This window comes from Acomys minous (genome assembly GCF_964271855.1).
Source record: "Acomys minous genome assembly, chromosome: 15".
Taxonomy (NCBI): Eukaryota; Metazoa; Chordata; class Mammalia; order Rodentia; family Muridae; genus Acomys; species Acomys minous.
In genome coordinates, this window is record NC_140497.1 from 26,726,457 (window position 1) to 26,743,661 (window position 17,205).

Genomic DNA, 17,205 nt, shown 5'->3' on the forward strand with positions numbered 1-17,205 from the left:
ATAGCGCTGGCACAAAACCACACGGAGACCATTAGCATAGGACAGAAGACACAGAAATAAACCTGAGCGTTTACACAGGCATTTCCCAACAAAAGGGAAAATTGAGCTGAAAAAGTGGCCATCTGCATGTAAAGACCAAAGGTAGAGCCACGTCTCCCAGCTTATACAAAGCTCAGTCCACAGTGGATCAATGGCCTCAACAGAAGACCTGAAGCTTTGAAACTTCTAAAGAAAAACAAGAAAGCATTTCAAGATACAAATATGGACAAGGACTTTCTGTGAAAGACTGTAATAGCTCAGAAAGAGTTAGTAAGAATTTATGTGTCACATTTGTAGAAATTAATAAACTTCTGAGCAACAAGGAAAACTATCAGCAGGGGGAAGAGAGCTGCCAGCAGTTGGCCTGACAGAATATAGCTCTCTGGGCATGGTGATGACTTTAATCCCAACACTCAGGAGGCCAAGGCAGGCAGATCTCTGAATTTGCAGCCAACTTGGTCTACAGAGAGAGTTTCAGGACAGTCAGGAGCCCCAGGAAACCCTGCTTTGTTTTTGTTTGCCTTGGTTTGTTTGTTTGTTTGGTTGATTTTGTTTTTGCTTTTCTGTTTAGTTTTGTTTTTTTGTTTGTTTTTGGTTTTTGGTTTTTCGAGACAGGGTTTCTCTGTGTAGCCTTGGCTATCCTCGACTCACTTGGTGGACTCAGGAGAGTAACCAAGCCGTGATGGATAGTTTTGTGTCAACTTGATACCCGTTAAAGTCATTTGAGAGGAGGGAACCTCAACTAAGAAAATGCCCCGGTTAGATCGAGTTGTAGGCAGGCCTGTGGGGCATTTTCTTCATTAGTGATTGATGGGGAAACACCCAGCCTATTGTGGGTGGAGTCATCCTTGGGACGGTGGTCCTAGGTTCTATAAGAAAGCAGGAGGAGGAAGCCATGAGGAGCAAGTCAGTAAGTGGCACCCTTCCATAGGTTCTGAATCAGCTCCTTCCTCCATGTTCCTGCCCTGTTTCAGGTCCTGTCCTGACTTTCTTGGTGATAAACAGTGATATAGAAGTGTGAACCAAATAAACTGTTTTCTCTCCAACTTGTGTTTTAGTCACAGTGTTTCATAGTGGTAACAGAAGTAGCTAGGACACAACCACGGCCTGATTGGAGTTAAGCCCAACTCCAAAAGATGAAACCCATCCCTGCCACTGCTATTGAGCAACGAATCTACGTCATGAGGGTCATAGGACCTATGGGAGAACCCACTGATAAATGGTTATAATATTATACTGACTCCTAACAACTTGCTGTTATACCCATATATTAATGCATCCTCTCAGCCCTCATCAGAGAAGCTTCTATTGGCAGTAACGGTGATTAACACAGTTAATCACATAAAGTGAAGAGGACAAGGATTGCAGAGTTCTCAGTCTTAAATGGAACATATCTATCGCACCTCCCCCCCCAACCCCCCTACTCCCCACCACACCTCCTGCCCCCAACAAGGTGGTGGATAACAGTATGAAAAGTGTCTTTTGAACATAGCAGGGCAGCTGTACATGGAAACTAATAGCTTTTAGAATAGCATGTAGCCAGGTGGTGTTGGCTCATGCCTGTAATCCCAGCACTTGGGAGGCAGAGGTAGGTGGATCTCTGTGAGTTCAAAGTCAGCCTGGTCTACAGAGCCAGCACCCATTCTTGGGAGATTGATGCCTTTCTCATGGATTGGCTCAATCGTATGGGAGTTCAGGCCCTGTTCTCTCCTGCTCACACCCGGTTACTTTCCATTTGCTGCAGGAAACTCTAACAACCAGGGGAATGCTAACGCATGCTCTTAGACTGCCCAGCCTCCAAATCAAACATGTCCTGTGAAGCCCACTTTTCAAGTGCTGTTACACAAGTGTCTGAAGGGCAAAAGAAATATCCCCCCCCCCCCCCATTTTAGAGGCATCTGTCTGTCACAAGCAGGGAAGAGCGGCAGCTGAGGAGCAAAAGGCAGAATGGCTGTACTAGCTCATTTTCGTCTTCAGGTTTGGTTACTTTAGGGTTCCCAACCCATGATGGTTCTGTTCAAGCTCAGGGAGTTTCATTTCATCCCATTTTGTGATTCTTCTCTGGACACTCCCTCCTGACACACCCTGCAGTGCACCTCACTATCTCCTGGGTGTGTCTGAATTCAATCTTGTTGACAAGATACAGCATCACGCCTGTATTTTCTATAAATCACCCAGTCTCATCAGGGTGTGGTGCAAGCCTTTAATCCCAGCACTTGGGAGGTAGAGGCAGGCCGACTGCTGTGAGTTCGAGGTGAACCTGGTCTACAAAGAGTGTTCCAGGACAGCCAGGGCTACACAGAGAAACCCTGTCTCAAAAAGCAAACAAACAAAAACAATCACCCAGTCTCAGGCATACTGTTGCAGAAACAGAAAATAGGCTAAGATGCTGTGACATTTTTAGTAGCTATAGATCAGCTGTTTGTAGCTGTCCTCCTCACCCACTACTTCCCTGACAGTGGAGTTGGAAAATTTCATGGCAGCTAATAATGTACATTTCTTCCTTCGTCCTTCAGACAAGGCTCATATCTGTATGGTATTCTGCCTGTACACCAGAAGAGGGTACCAGATCTCATTACAGATGGTTCTGAGCCACCATGGGGTTGCTGGGAATTGAATTCAGGACCTTTGGAAGAACAGACAGTGCTCTTAACCTCTGAGCCATCTCTCCATGCAGCCAAGGCTCATATCAAAGCAGGTTTTCTGTGCCCTGGTCTTCGTATTTACAAAACTCTGCAAATATGCCAGACACTATGTCAAGTACTGGGGATGGGGAGAAAGGCATGACACAGTATTTACCTTTAAAAAGGTTTCTCTCTGGTAGCAGAGCCAGACCAGAAGCAAAACAAAAGAAGAGCTGTACTCAGACCACAACTGAACAACAGGACAAAACAGAGCTTGCCCCTGGGGGACTCCTTTGAGCAACTTTTCTCTGGGAGAATTACCTGGCGTATGTTAGGGAGGATTTAAAATTTTTCCACTCAGCTTTCTCAGGGCACTGCTGGGGCACGTAAGGCTCTCTGGTTTGCCACAGGGGATGCCTGTGGCATTGCTGGGTGGTAACCAATTCCCTCACAAGGGCAGTGAGTAAGGCTGAGAGCTTGCAGTCAGCTCCAACTTTTGTGTGTTGTTTAATCCCAGAGATTTCACCTTTTGAAAACTAATGTCTGCCTCTTAAAAATGCCTTGACTAATATTTCAATTATGAATGCTCATAGTATAGCCAGCCATATGCATGATCATGTTTGCATGCACATACAAACACATACAATAATTAAAAACGAAAATAAGTCCTTACAAGGTTATGTAACTGCCAATGGAAGCTCCTGGTTACTGTAGAGAAGTCAATGACAAGCCCCTGGGGACACTTGCTATTCTTTATAAAAGTCAGCAAAGTGTGGTGGAGCACGTCTTTAGTCCCAGCACTCGGGAAGCTGAGGCAGGTGGATCTCTGTGAGTTTGAGGCCAGCCTGACCTACAAAGGAAGTTCAGGATAGGCAGGGCTACACAGAGAAACCTTGTCTCAAACAAAACAAAACAAAACAAAAAACTCAGCAGAGACCTTCAGTGAGTTGACAGCTACACAGTGCTGGGGCTTGATCTTACATTCACCTCTTGTTGGCTTTCCTTGGCTTTGCCTTTGTGTCTTGAAGATACTGAGGTTAGCAATGACTTCACTTAGAGACACACTCACTCTGTGAATCTCAAGCTATGTGTAGACAGCACACAGTCCAGGGTACTGCACTGCTTTGCTTCATGGATGCACGCATTTATTCCATTTAATTGAGCACCCCCTCTGCCCCAGCCATTCTTTATTTCCATTCTATTTCTCCCCGCAGTTGTTTTGTAGACGGAATCCATAAATAACGCTCATCATTTGCAGTAGGGTAGAGAGTTCATGAATCTAAAATCGTAAGTTAAGCTTGATAAATTGTTATTGGGAAGGTGTGTGCAGCTTAGGTTAGAAGCATGTTTTTTTTATTTTTTATTTATTTAATTTTTTAATTTTATGTGTGTTGGTGTGAGGGTGTCAGATCTTGGAGTTACAGACAGTTGTGAGCTGCCATGTGGGTGCTGGGAATTGAACCCGGGTCCTTTGGAAGAGCAGGCAGTGCTCCCAACCACTGAGCCATCTCTCCAGCCCCTAGAAGCATGTTTAAGCTAGGAGAAAAAGAAGACATTTAGAAATGACCATACTACACGGTGCTTACTCTGTGCTCTGATTCTGCACTGCCATCTCCTTTTACAGGTACATATGAAGACAGAGGTGAACTGATGAATTCCCTGAAGTTGCATTGCTGATCCAAATATTCCTTTGACACCGGAAAGCCTGTGGCATTGATGTCTGCAATGGTTACCCGATACAAGACATGAGCCCTAGTGTAACAGTCCAAAGACCAGCGGCTAACAGACATGGAGGCTTACCACAGCCTGGCCCTGCTCCTCAGGTTTGGTGTGACTAGCCTCCTATCAACCACTGGGCAACCCAATCCAGCAATACTCTGTTCCTCCTGTTTGTAAAACAGGGTAGTGTTTCCAGTCTTTCTGGGATTTGTGGCAGGGATTAAATAAAGTAATAATGGAGAAATTTGGGTCATATTGGCCAACCTGCTTCATCAAACAATTGTTCAGGGACCGCAGTGAGTGTATACACTTCCTGGGTGTCTGTGAAGAGTGGGTTTCAGGCCCTCTCTCAAATATCAGCAGACACAGATGTTCACGCCCTTCAGTGAAATGGTGTAACGTTTGCACAGAATCTACGCCCATCTTCTCATATACTTGCATCCTCTGGGGTTATGTATGATACCTAATTCCCTGCACATGATGCATAAGCAGGTGTTCTCCTATACTGTTTAGTGAATACTGATAGGAAAATAGTCTGTGTCTGTTCAGTACAGATTCAGTTAGGCATGGTTTTGGTTCATCCTTTGTTAAATAGGCAGAGGGGCATCGCCAATATATGAGGCAACTGTGCATGGCAAGTTAGATTGTGGCAGACTTAGTTGGTTGGAGTGATTATGCGTGCAGCACAGTGGAAACTCTCAGTTTGGGGGAGTCAGGGGAGCAACTGGAAATGACAGCACTGGTTAGTACTGGCTGGGGTGCCTTGAGTGGCATCAATCCATCGACACTTTTATGGAGGGACACTGAGAAAGAGGTGGCTAAAATCAACATGTTCTCTCTTTAGGGATTTGTATCCTGTTTGAAATCTTGAGGTGGTCCCGGCCTTGTAGAATGATTATTAATATTTAATATTGATGTATATAATTTTTTTCTTTTTGGTTTTCCGAGACAGGGTTTCTCTGTTTAGCTTTGGCTGTCCTAGACTCACTTTGTAGACCAGGCTGTCCTCAAACTCACAGAGATCCGCCTGCTTCTTCCTCCCGAGTGCTGGGATTAAAGGCATGCACCACCAAAGCCAGCTAACCTGTTAGATTTTTGATATGCCTTAGAATACTAGGGCTGGGCAGACATGGCCCTCCTAAGCTATCTTGTCTGCTCCCCAGCCAAAACTCCCATAAACACGTGTGCATGATCCATTTGGGCCACTTCTGTTCCATCATAACAATCCTTAGTTGCAAGCTTCTCTAGGCCATGTCTCCTCATTACCTCATCGTGACCTGTTCCTTTTTCTCTTCCTTTCTCATGGTCTCTTTTGGACTCCAAGCCCAGACACCTCATCCCTGCCTACTTCTAGTCTGCCCAGCCCAGGTATTAACAATTAGCCAATCAGAGATAATTGGGGGTGGGGACGAAGTTATACAGCACCACTTGGTGTATGTGGGAATGTGTTTGTCTGTGGTATAACCAGATCTTGGGGTGAGGGGCATTAACAATTAAATATATAGCATCAGACCAACCGCCCCCCCCCAACACAGCCTCTCTAAGCTTGCTTCTCTTTGTGGAAAATTAGATGTTGGGATTCAGCACCTTGAAAGTTCTATGCACATCAGAGACGTCTTATTTGATAGACCCAGTGTGTTTACAGTCCTCGAGGAGGGTATGACTCTAACCTGAGTAGCTAGTCCTCTCTTCATTGGCTAATTGTCTCCCAATCTATATGCTCTAAGATTGCCTAGTCACTATCTATCACGTTGTGATGGTCTCTCTGATGTGTCACTCTCTGAATGGTCCCTGGCTGTCCATCCCTTGCTTTACCAACCCCTTTTAATGTTCCTGCTGTAATTTTACATGCCTCTCCATTGCATACGGTGCATGGTCTGTGTAGAGGAGGTGGGCTGAATGCTGCTAAGGACCTGCTCCTTCTGCCCTTTGCTTCCTGCACTTTTTCCTCCTTTCTTTGGTTGATTAGATAAGGGTTTTATTTTACATGGAGACACTGCACCTACTGTTGCTAGGTTTTATGTCCATTTGTATTTTTCTTGACATTAATGTGTTTAGGATGAGAGAAAATAGAAAGTACTTGAAAGTAAAAAGGTGGGGAATATAAATGCAACTTTTTTTTTTTTTTGAGACAGGGTTTCTCTGTGTAGCCTTGGCTATCCTGGACTCACTTTGTAGACCAGGCTGGCATCAAACTCACAGTGATTCACCTGCCTTTGCCTCCCAAGTGCTGGGATTAAAGGCTTGTGCCTGGCCTTTTCAGCTTCTTATTCTCTTAGGGTTCCTCTGATCAGGGAATTTAGTCATTTTAAAACTCACCCATGAACCTGGGTTGGTGGTGCATGCCTTTAATCCCAGCACTCGGGAGGCAGAGGCAAACAGATCACTGGGAGTTCAAGGCCAGCCTGGTCTACAAAGTGAGCTCCAGGACAGCCAAGGCTACACAGAGGAACCCTGTCTTGAAAAACAAAAACAAACAAACAAACAAACTAAATAAATAAAAATCACCCATGATGCATTTCTGGAGTATGGGTCCTGTGAGAGGCAGCTAGACCTCAAGCTGAACTGTCCACAGGTGGCATTTATTCAAACTGGGAGTTTGTGGAGAGTACTGGTCAGCCTATGCTGTAGAGAGCCTATTGGAGATGTCCACTTGGGGTCCCCAGTAGAGATTCATCAAAATCCCACAGTATCTGTGCATTAGGTTGGCTAAAACAAAACAACAATCATGAATAAGAAAACCCTAAACCAACCATTCCGGTCTTATTTTGCCTTACCAGCTGGTCAGTTTCCTCTTGAAATTCAACTTTTTTTTTTTAAGTGTACACAAGCTCCAGGACAAGTTAGATGTTCCATTTTTAGTATGCTAAGAGCTTGGGATGAAATATTCTCCTGATCTTTGAGATATCTCAACATTCCCATGGTCCCCTATGGTTCATTTTCTTCTTGCTTTAGTCATTTTTACAGTGTGTGAACTTTGAATTTCCTGCTTCCTTGGAATGTTATTAGTGCTTGTCTGTTTACATTTTGAAATGCTGCAAGGACAACAACAAAAAAAGGAGCTTGATTTATCTTCGTTGATGGAAAAGCTTTACCCTGTCTCAAGCTCTGGAAGTAAGGAAAGTTGGCTGCTCTGGGCCAGATCTAAATCCCTCATTTCCTGGAGTGTTCACGTCCTTGCCAAGTGCTTCAGAGAGCATGGACCCTTAATGGCTGCAGATCCCGGGCAGCCAGAGTTCCAAAATCCTGAGAAAGTTGCTTCAATTAAGAGCATACTGATGAAAGATGATTTACATTTCTAAGAGGTTCCCTACTTTAATGAGCAATGAGAAATTATATAAAAATAAGAAAATAGAGACATTACATCTTAGTGGGTTAGATTATTTAATATGATAAACCTTTGGAAATTTTGAAAAGGAATGGAGTATGTTGAAGTATACAACGGAGAATTCTTTTGGAGAGCAAAGGCTCGGATGAGAAGTCTGTAGAAGGAAGAAAAAAAAATATATAAAATATAGCCGGGCGTGGTGGCACACGCCTTTAATCCCAGCACGCAGGAGGCAGAGGCAGGCAGATCGCTGTGAGTTCGAGGCCAGCCTGGTCTACAAAGTGAGTCTAGGACAGCCAAGGCTACACAGAGAAACCCTGTCTCGAAAAACAAAACAAAACAAAACAAAACAACCCCCAATAAAACATATATTGCTCAGTGGAAGATACATCTTTGTGTCAGTGTTTTGCCACTGAAATTTGGGCATAAATATCTTTGTTGCCAACCTGGTATGTTAATCTACTTTTTAGTACTGGAACAAAATAAAATACTGAGGTAACATCTTATGAAGAGAAAAGTTTATTTTCCTTCATAAGGTTGGAGGTTTCATTGCATAACTAGTTGGCCCTGTTGCTTTGGTAGCGGAACTTAGGAACCACTGCCACCACCACCACAAAAAAAGAAAAAAAGAAAAATCTAGTTTGAAAGTGTGTGTGTGTATGTGTGTGTGCGTATGTGTGTGTGTGTGTGTGTGTGTGCAGGTATCTACATATCTATAGAGGCAAGAATATGGTGTCAGATCACCTAGTCCTGGTGGTTATGAGTTGGAACTAGAGTGAGTCTGAAACTGGAGTTACTGACAGTTGTGAGCTGCCCTGTGATACCTGGAATTGAACCCTGGTCCCTCTGGAAGAGCAGCCGCTGCTCTTAACCACTGAGCCACTGAGTCACTGAGCCACTGAGCCACTGAGCCACTGAGCCACTGAGCCAATGAGCCATCTCTCCTGCCCCTACAAGTTACTCTTTGCGATTGATAAAAGCTTTCTTAGAGTCAAAGGACCTCCTTTCCAAGATGTTTTGTATCTTAACTGAGAAGGAGGTGAGTAGCCAGGCCCCTTTCCTGTCTTAAAGCCCAAGGACATGAGAAATCTCTGCAGACAGGTTTGTTGTAGGTGTCAACACAGCCTTGGGCCCATGGAGGCAGACTGGCTGCTCTTTGGGGACCTGTGTGTAGACACACCAAAGGTACTCTGTGCTACAGCTGCTGACATGATTTTGCAAATTCCCAGGCTGCAGAAGACTGATCATGAGCCCACCCCCACCGCCACCCCCAAAGAATGGGCCTAAACTTATTGCAATTGTACAGGGCTGGCAGAACTACCTGAGTTACTCCTGAACCAGTTCTTTGAGCGCTTTCGTAATTTGCATTCCTTAAACAAATGGAATTTAAATTCTTTAGGCAAACTTCATCCTGATGGAACACCAAACTGACATGTAGGCCATGATCTCACTCTTCAGGATTTCTGGGTTATAAGCACTCCTATGTGCTCGGGGCTCAATGCTGCTTCACTCTCAGGACTGGCCCTTGGTTTTTGAAAACACCTGTACAGTTATCCCCTTAACAGTGCCTGGAGCTCTTGCATCCAAAAGATCAGAATGGTGGTTCTTGGCTACAGGACCCAGGGGGGGCTGCACAAACTGTTGCACCAACCAAGGGCAATGTACGCAGTAAACTTAGACCCCGCCCTGTTCAGATCTAGCCAGTGGATAGCTCATTCTCCACAGTTGTGGGGGCAGCAGGGACTGCCTCTGACATGAACTCTGGTACCTCCCTCCCCCATTTGATCACTTCCCTTTGGTGGGGAGGCCCTGGGGACACAGAGGAAGGGGAAACAGGCTATCCAGATGAGACCTGATAGGCTGTGGTCATATGGTGGGGGAGGAGGTCCCCTTCTGTCAGAGGTCTGGAGGAGGGGAATAGGGCAGAAGAGGGAGGGAGGGTGGGAATGGGAAGATATAACTGAGGGGATGACAATTGGGATGTAATCTGAATGAATTATAAATTAAAATTTAAAAAAGAAAGAAAGAAAATAGCTAGGTATGGTGGCACACGCCTTTATTCCTAGCACTTGGGAGGAACAGGCAGGTGGATCTCTGTGAGTAGGAGGCCAGCCTGATCTACAAAGTGAGTCCAGGATAGCCAAGGCTAAACACAGAGAAACCTTGTCTTAAAAAACAAAAAACAAAAGAAAATAGATGTTTCCTTGTACCATCAGGCAATGCAACTGGTGAATTATAATCAGAAGACATTTAATTGTGTGTGCAAACTGGGAGTCACGCCCCTCTATGCTACACAAGGAGGATAAGTAGAGACTTAGTACATTTGAAATCATTTATTTGGTTTGCTGGATAGAGCATTAAGTTATTTCACCAGCCATCAAGATAAATTTTGCCTCAGATCTTTACCTACTTAATTCCTCTTTAATCTTTCAATGATGGAGTTATGGGATAGCGTTTTCTTCAGGATGCTAATGGCTATTTAAGTAACAGCTTAGTTTCTCTAGGTTCTTCCTGATTCTAGTGCAAAAATGACAGTAGGTTGGCTGTGAGAGTTAAAGAACAGCCAACATGGTAGTGTATGCTTGTGCCCCTTGGGCACAATGGTCTATACTTGTGATCCTTGAGCATGGTGGCATATGCTTGTGGTGCTTAGGCATGGTGGTATATGCTCATGACTCTTGCATTTGGAGTGTAGGGTATGGAAATTCAAGGTCATTCTAGACTACTTAGCAACTTTGAGGTCATCCTGGACACATGACCTTAATCTAAGAAAGTAGAAAGATGCAAAGGTAGGTCTTAAGGGCATAGGGCAGGGTGAGCTGGCTTTGCTTAAAGCTGTCTTCAGCACTGAGTAATGCGAGAATCATCATTTTTCCTGCAAATGCATGATGTAACAAGCTATCAATATCAAAGTCCACAGCTGAGGCGTGTCAACTACCCCATATTAGTGGCGATGGGGCACTATAGAACCTGCTAGTAATTTAGGGATTCATGACTCTTCTGATAATAGCTGGCCCTCTAGTTGTTTGCCAATTTTTTTCTTTCTTTTTTTTTCTTTTTCTTTTTTTTTTTTTTTTTGACAAACAAGGTTTCCTGTTCCCTATGGCTCAAGAAAACACTGTCAAAATAAAACCTCTTACAGATGGAAGGACATCATAAGGTATGTGAGACAGGAAACTGGTTAAAAGTCCATCAAAGGGTCTGGGAATGTGCTTTAGTGGTAGAGTGCCTGTCCTGTATGTGTGAGGCCCCGACTTCAATGACCAGAACAAAGAAAAGAGGGCTTTGTTTTGTTTTGTTTGTGACAGCTTCTATTATTTAGCCTTGGCTGTCTTACAGCTTGCTATGTAGACTGGCCTGGCCTCCAAGTCACAGCCCTGCCTCCCTCTTGCCAGGATTAAAGGCTGGTGTCATTCCACCATGGTCCACAACAACTCTTTAGTTTAGAATCAACATACAGAGAAGTTGCCATCTTTTTTAGTTTAAAGTTTCAGACCTCTTAGGTTTAGCACTTTCGAGTCACTGCAGGTTCCACGTGGGAAGCATCTGGGAATAATGTAATTTCAGGAGTCAAGAGTTCAGGGCCAGTTCTGAGTTACATTGTGAGTTTGAAGCCAGTCTGGGATAATGTAGGAAGACTCTGCATCAACTCAAATATTGAAAATAAAACTCAAAGCAAAGCAGGAAGGGAAGTAATGAATGGAAGCGAAGGTTTGAGGTGGATGCTAGCCAAGCTGGGTATGGTGACACACGCCTTTAATCCTAGCACTTGGGAGGCAGAAGCAGGCAATGCCTCTGAGTTAGAGGCCAGAGAAATCCTGTCTTGAAGGGGGGGAAAAAAAGGTTGATGTTACCCTAGATTATCTTTTAAAAAAAATAACAGAAGCTAATTCAATCAGTGTTCTTTAGCAAATGATAAATTTATTAGGTGTCTACAAGTACAAAACACTGAACGCTGCAGTAGAGGATTACAAAGATGCGCAGGAGACGAGCCTGCCCTTAAGAACTCCCAGCCTAGACCATGAATCACCTGGACGGTACCAGATGTAAGGCGAGTTCTTAAAAAGTCCCACGCTCTGAATTCTTCTCTGGCCAGACGTAAGTAATCCCTTCAACAGGAAAGTTAAACACGGAAAAGAGACCTTTTGTGGATTAATCAGTGACCTTGACTTTCCTTCTAAGCATCACTCCGGTGCTGTTGCTCCGTTCTCGTAAGTTCTCAGCGTCATCTCTGACCTTGGTGCCGAGAGACTGTCCAGGCTTCCTGAACCTTCACCGGGGTTTCCTGTTTGTGGGTGAGTGGCTCAGTTGCAGCTTGGCCTTGGAATGATTTGTCGTCTGATTTTTCTTTCAGCCGATGTATCTTTGGATTTTGGTTGCCACTGGGCCCCTATATGCTTTGCTATCCCTGCTACTAAGGGCGGAGAAGGTGCAACAGAGAACAGGACCAGAATCTTCCCCTTACTTTAAACATTTAATAGTGCACTTACTGAATATACTCTGTACAGATATAGGGCAAATTATAAACCTCTTCCTTTATTTAATCTTTTTATTTGTTTTTTTTTCCACTAAAACTGTATTCATGTAAAGTGTATTTACAATGTAGGGAGGGGAGCCTTGAGGTACAAAACCCAAAAGAATATCTGAGGTATAAATACAAGTATATCTTAAATAATAATCTTTATCATGCTTTATGTCTGAAAGCACAGTAGACAGACATGTGTACATGTTTCTCGATAGAATGGTATTTACAGCATACAATCTTACAGATCAAGAAGCCATCAAAGTCGAATATACACGCACATCTTCACAAACAACACTGATAATTCAAAATACTCCAATTTTAAAGCTCTACTCTGACATCCTTCCTCCCCAATTCTTCAAAGAACCTTTGAAATAATACTGACAAGGTAACTAAGTTATAACAAAATAAAAATCCTTCTTCAACTCTCATTCACACGTCATTCACTTTTTGAGCCATACAAAATAAAATTTACTAATACTGCCTCGAGTCAATCTTTACCATTACAGTAAAACCTGTATAAAGACCACCCTTACAAAAACCTGCACTGTTTGTTTTTCGCTGAGATTACTCTTCCCCATTATTACTAAATAATAGTTCAAGGGCATTATGAGAAAAAAGGGGGGGGGGAAGAAGAAGAAATGTAGGAAAAATAACAAATAGTCAGAAGAAATTATTTGTGCAGAGGTCAAACCCAATTAAAATACACACATGTAGCTGTCAGGAACACTGATACCTGCCATCAAAAATCAAAAGCCTCCTGTGCTGGGGACATAGTCCCCTCTATTCCCTTGTGTATCTTAGAGTTTGTGTCACAAGTATGAAAATACTATGAATTGTAACAGGCAAAAAGTTTTGATGAGCTGAGCCTCTTATGGCAAATATTCGACAGACTGAGTTAGGAACCTGGGCTATATAGGTGGCCAGTTGTTCAAGACCAGCCTGGGCCACGTGATGAGACCCTGTGTCAAAGTACAAAGTGAAAACAGAGTCGGGGATGCAGTTCTCTGTAGAGTGCTTGCCAGGCATACAAAGGCCCCGTATACCCAGTACTGGAAGCAAAAGTGGTTTAATATTTTGCGTATGGGTGTCAGTGTTCAACAATTACACCTCACTTAAATAAAAGTCTCTCTTTGGAGCCCGACAAGGGAGTGAAGCTGATGCCAATTCTGAACTAGTCTTATTAGTTAAATTCCTATGGTCACGGGGAAGCTACAATTTATGGGAAAGCAAATGTTTGCGGAAAAGAAAACAAAAAACAAAAACAAAAACAAAAAACGTTTAATACCCTAGGAGGGGAGTGGAGAAGGCAGCTGGGTTCTCCTTCTGGATGGATCCCTGGATAGTCAGTCAGCTACTCCAGGTTGAGCTAAACCTGGTTTATCAGCATCCTTTGCGGATGCTCAGTGTGCCAGACACTGCACCCCTATCCCTTCACCTGTGCCATTCAGCCAGCAACACACACATTCACACTCCCCTGGGCAAACCGTTCTCTGCTCGTTGTCAGTGAGAAAACCTGCCTGCAAGTACCAACTATTCCAGTGGATACAACAGTCCCCCGACACGCTGCAAACAAAGGACATGGGTACACATACGCTGACGTCACAGGAGAATCATGTCTCTTCGTCATCTTCCATTACGCGCTGAAAGAGTTCTTGCTTCTCAGAAGCAATCTGAATAATACAAGTACCCCCCCCCCACCCCCCGCAAGTCTTATAAATTCCAGTCAAGGTCTATCGTGTAGACCTAAGACAAACAGGAAGCAGCTTTAAGAACGTGTCAAATCGCGGTAGTCAATCAGACCCAGACGAACCCTTCCGAGGACTGGCAAGGCTCTAGAGACAACCACCCAGGTAGCACCCTTAGGTGCGCCACCTCAGCAGTCACCTAGATTTGGTATCCTTGGTGTCAGGGTTCTGATTACTGAAGGAGTCTCGGATCTTTACCACTTCAGCTGCACACAAGTGTCCAAAAGATTTTGTGTACCACTCCGGCATGTGGCCCCTGTCACACAAGAAGAAAAGCTGGTGAGTCACTTAAATCAGAAAGGATGGAGATACGATGAAGGCGGTCTTGAAACCTTTTTTTTTTTTTTTTAAATTGAACTATGAGGATTGTGTTCAGGTCCCCAAGAAGGAGAGGAAAAATGTTCATTACTGAGCTGCACCAAAGGTTCCTACTTCCATTTTTTTTTCCTTTCTTTGAGACAGTATCTTTACTTTTTTTTTTTTAGCTTTTTGGTTTTTCAAGACAGGGTTTCTCTGTGTAGCCTTGGCTGTCCTAGACTCACTTTGTAGACCAGGCTGGCCTCAAACTCACAGCAATCCAACTGCCTCTGCCTCCCGAGTGCTGGAATTAAAGGCGTGAGCCACTACCGCCCAGCAAACAGCGTCTGTATGTAGCTCTGGCTGTCCTGGAACTGGCTAGCCTTGAATTCACAGAGATCTGCCTAACTCTGCTTCCTGGGATCAAAGGCATGTGCCACCACGCCCAGCTGCAGGACTGCCTTTTGTCTGCAGACAACCCCGGGCACGTCCATAAGCATTTAGGACCTGAACGTTTGCAGGAACAGCATTGCAAGCACGTATACCCAATAGCCCTGCTTAGAAAAGGCTTCAAAGGCTTGGGCGTGCATCGCAGACATGCATGGCATGGGTCACTGGCATTTACAAAGGGGACCGTATTGACGAAGAGAAGCATTCCCTAGTTGATCTTGAGCATCCTATTATCTGATGAACCGTGTTCATTTACTGCACAAAGCAGAGGCATAATCAATTACAAAACGTGCACACTGTTCAGAAACCTTCTAGTATAAAATGGGAGGGATTTACTTGTTGGTTCAATATAAAATATACTACTTCTCATGGCTTTAAATTTGTGATAAAACTCCCCAATTCACACAGCACATTTCCTAAGGAATTCGGTTTGGAAGCAGTACCCCAAAGGGCAGCAAATGTCAAGGTAGTACTTTATAAGCACCACTCTCCATAAAATCTGCAAAACAGTGATAGATTCATTTCGCCATTCTTGGCATTATATGGAAAACCTGCATCTCCTGCCTCCCCTCCCCCTTGTCAAAAGGTCAGAATCAGCACGTACCTTAAGTCAGCTCTGCACATGTAGGTGAGTTTGGATTTTCCTGACCCGCAGGGTTCGATCAAATATCTGGACAGGAGCACATTAACTCTCACGCCTGCCAAGGGCGCCCGGTCGTGATCCACAGAGGTGAGGAGGAGGGCGCAGGCTCCTCTGGGTAAATTAGTCCTCCAGGTCCTGTGGAGACAAAAGCAAAGGGAGATGGAATTTCTCAGAAGCCAGGGTCAAAATGGCCCCTCCTTCCTGGGACCCTCCCAATCCCTGCACAGTGACTCTGGGTAGACAGCCTGGACAAGGCAGCTGGCTTCTTTCTACTTGGGGTACCTGTTCAGTCAGGCAGTCTCTTTTTGGCATGGTTTTTAATAAAACCATTTTTACATTTCAAGAACTTCTCAGGATGTGGACATCAAACAGGCAGGGAATGGTTAGGAAGAATAATCTGCCATTTCCTCAAAGCTTTTTGAAATGGCTCCTTCAATAGCCTTCACTTCAGATGGCTTGGGGATTTCTTTCTTTCTTTTTATTTTTGTTTTTTGTTTGTTTTTTTTTTTTTTTTTGAGACAGGGTTTCTCTGTGTAGCCTTGACTGTCCTGGACTCACTTTGTAGACCAGGCTGGCCTCAAACTCACAGAGATCCACCTGGCTCTGCCTCCTGAGTGCTGGGATTAAAGGCTTACACCACCACCATGCCCAGAGGCTTGGGGATTAATCAGTTTTATCCACATCTCACTTGGGACTAAGTGGTCTTCCCTGGCCTATCCACTCATTAGCTGCATCTAACCAGAGTATCTATACTCAGTAGTGCAGAGGTCTAGCACCACGGTGCACATTCATTTGAAAAGGCTTTCCCTTTCGGAGCATGGTTTCACGTGAAGACTTTCTCAGTGAACTGCCCTGCTGCCAGAAACATAACTGTGCTTTGAAATAGCTCAGCACCTTTCTGGACATCTACACCTAGTTTTAGATAACGTAACCACACTGTACGTTTGAGGAAGACAAGGGTCCAGTCCTAATGTTTAGTGGTCCACGCCATAGTCAAATCCATTTGGAAGCTCTCACCTCAACACGACGTAGTCCCGAGCAGGGTGAGGCGCCATGCTGTTTTGGACGTACTGGTAGATTTCAGTCTGGCTGTCCAGGATTTCGATCACCTTTGAATCCAGAAGGTCCACATCCCAGAGGTGCTGTTCTTTCAGAAGGCGCTTTAAGATCTCCTCAGGTGCAGCAGGGACTTCAATGGTTGACCTCCAAAGCCTTAGTGGGGGTCCGTCACTGACCTGAAAAGAAGATTTGTGTTTTTTGTTTTGTTTTGTTTTTCCAGTAACCCTGGCTGTCTTAGAACTCAGAGATCCGCCGTACCTTCCTCTGCCTCCCAAGTGCTAGGATTAAAGGTGTGTACCACTCCCGCTGGGCAGGATGTATCTTTCTCATCGCTAAGCTAAAGCGTAGATGCTTTGATTTTGAAAGCCAATTTTGAGTGGGGAATGTGGCTTTCTCTTCAGAGGCTGATTGGTAAATCTATGAAGTTAATAGGTCTCTAGCCCCGAATACACTCAAGAGCAGGCTAGGAATGCAAACAGTATAGTGCCAACTCTGGTCAAAATCCATGACTTCTGTTTCCTGGGCTTGTATTAGAATGACTGTGATAAATTCATTTATTTCATCCCAAAGTCTGTATTTAACCACTATGTTTATTTTCAAGGTGGGAGAGACAGTGTTGACAAACACCTTGAACATTTTATGCTGAAACATAAAGGATCCTCCAAATAGTGACTCAGAACAGATGGGAGTGTAAAACTATTTTCTTTACATTATAGGGGGAAAAAAGGTAAGCATGTCCTAAGACGCTCTTTAAAAGCCAATAATATGGGCTGGAG

General features: G+C 44.2%; 1 protein-coding gene across 5 annotated transcripts in view; it reads right to left on the reverse strand.

Annotated features, from left to right (window-relative positions):
• Window positions 1-11,611: 11,611 nt before the first annotated feature.
• Window positions 11,612-17,205, reverse strand: part of DLC1 (DLC1 Rho GTPase activating protein) — a 370,802-nt gene continuing 365,208 nt past the window's right edge. For all 5 annotated transcript variants that reach the window (XM_084758087.1, XM_084758086.1, XM_084758088.1 and 2 more), the window contains 3 exons: window positions 16,388-16,605; window positions 15,332-15,505; window positions 11,612-14,236 (listed from right to left, as the gene is read on the reverse strand). In XM_084758087.1, the coding sequence (XP_084614213.1) occupies window positions 14,116-14,236; window positions 15,332-15,505; window positions 16,388-16,605 (513 nt within the window). In that variant the 3' untranslated portion in view covers window positions 11,612-14,115. The remainder of the gene's footprint in view (window positions 14,237-15,331; window positions 15,506-16,387; window positions 16,606-17,205) is intronic.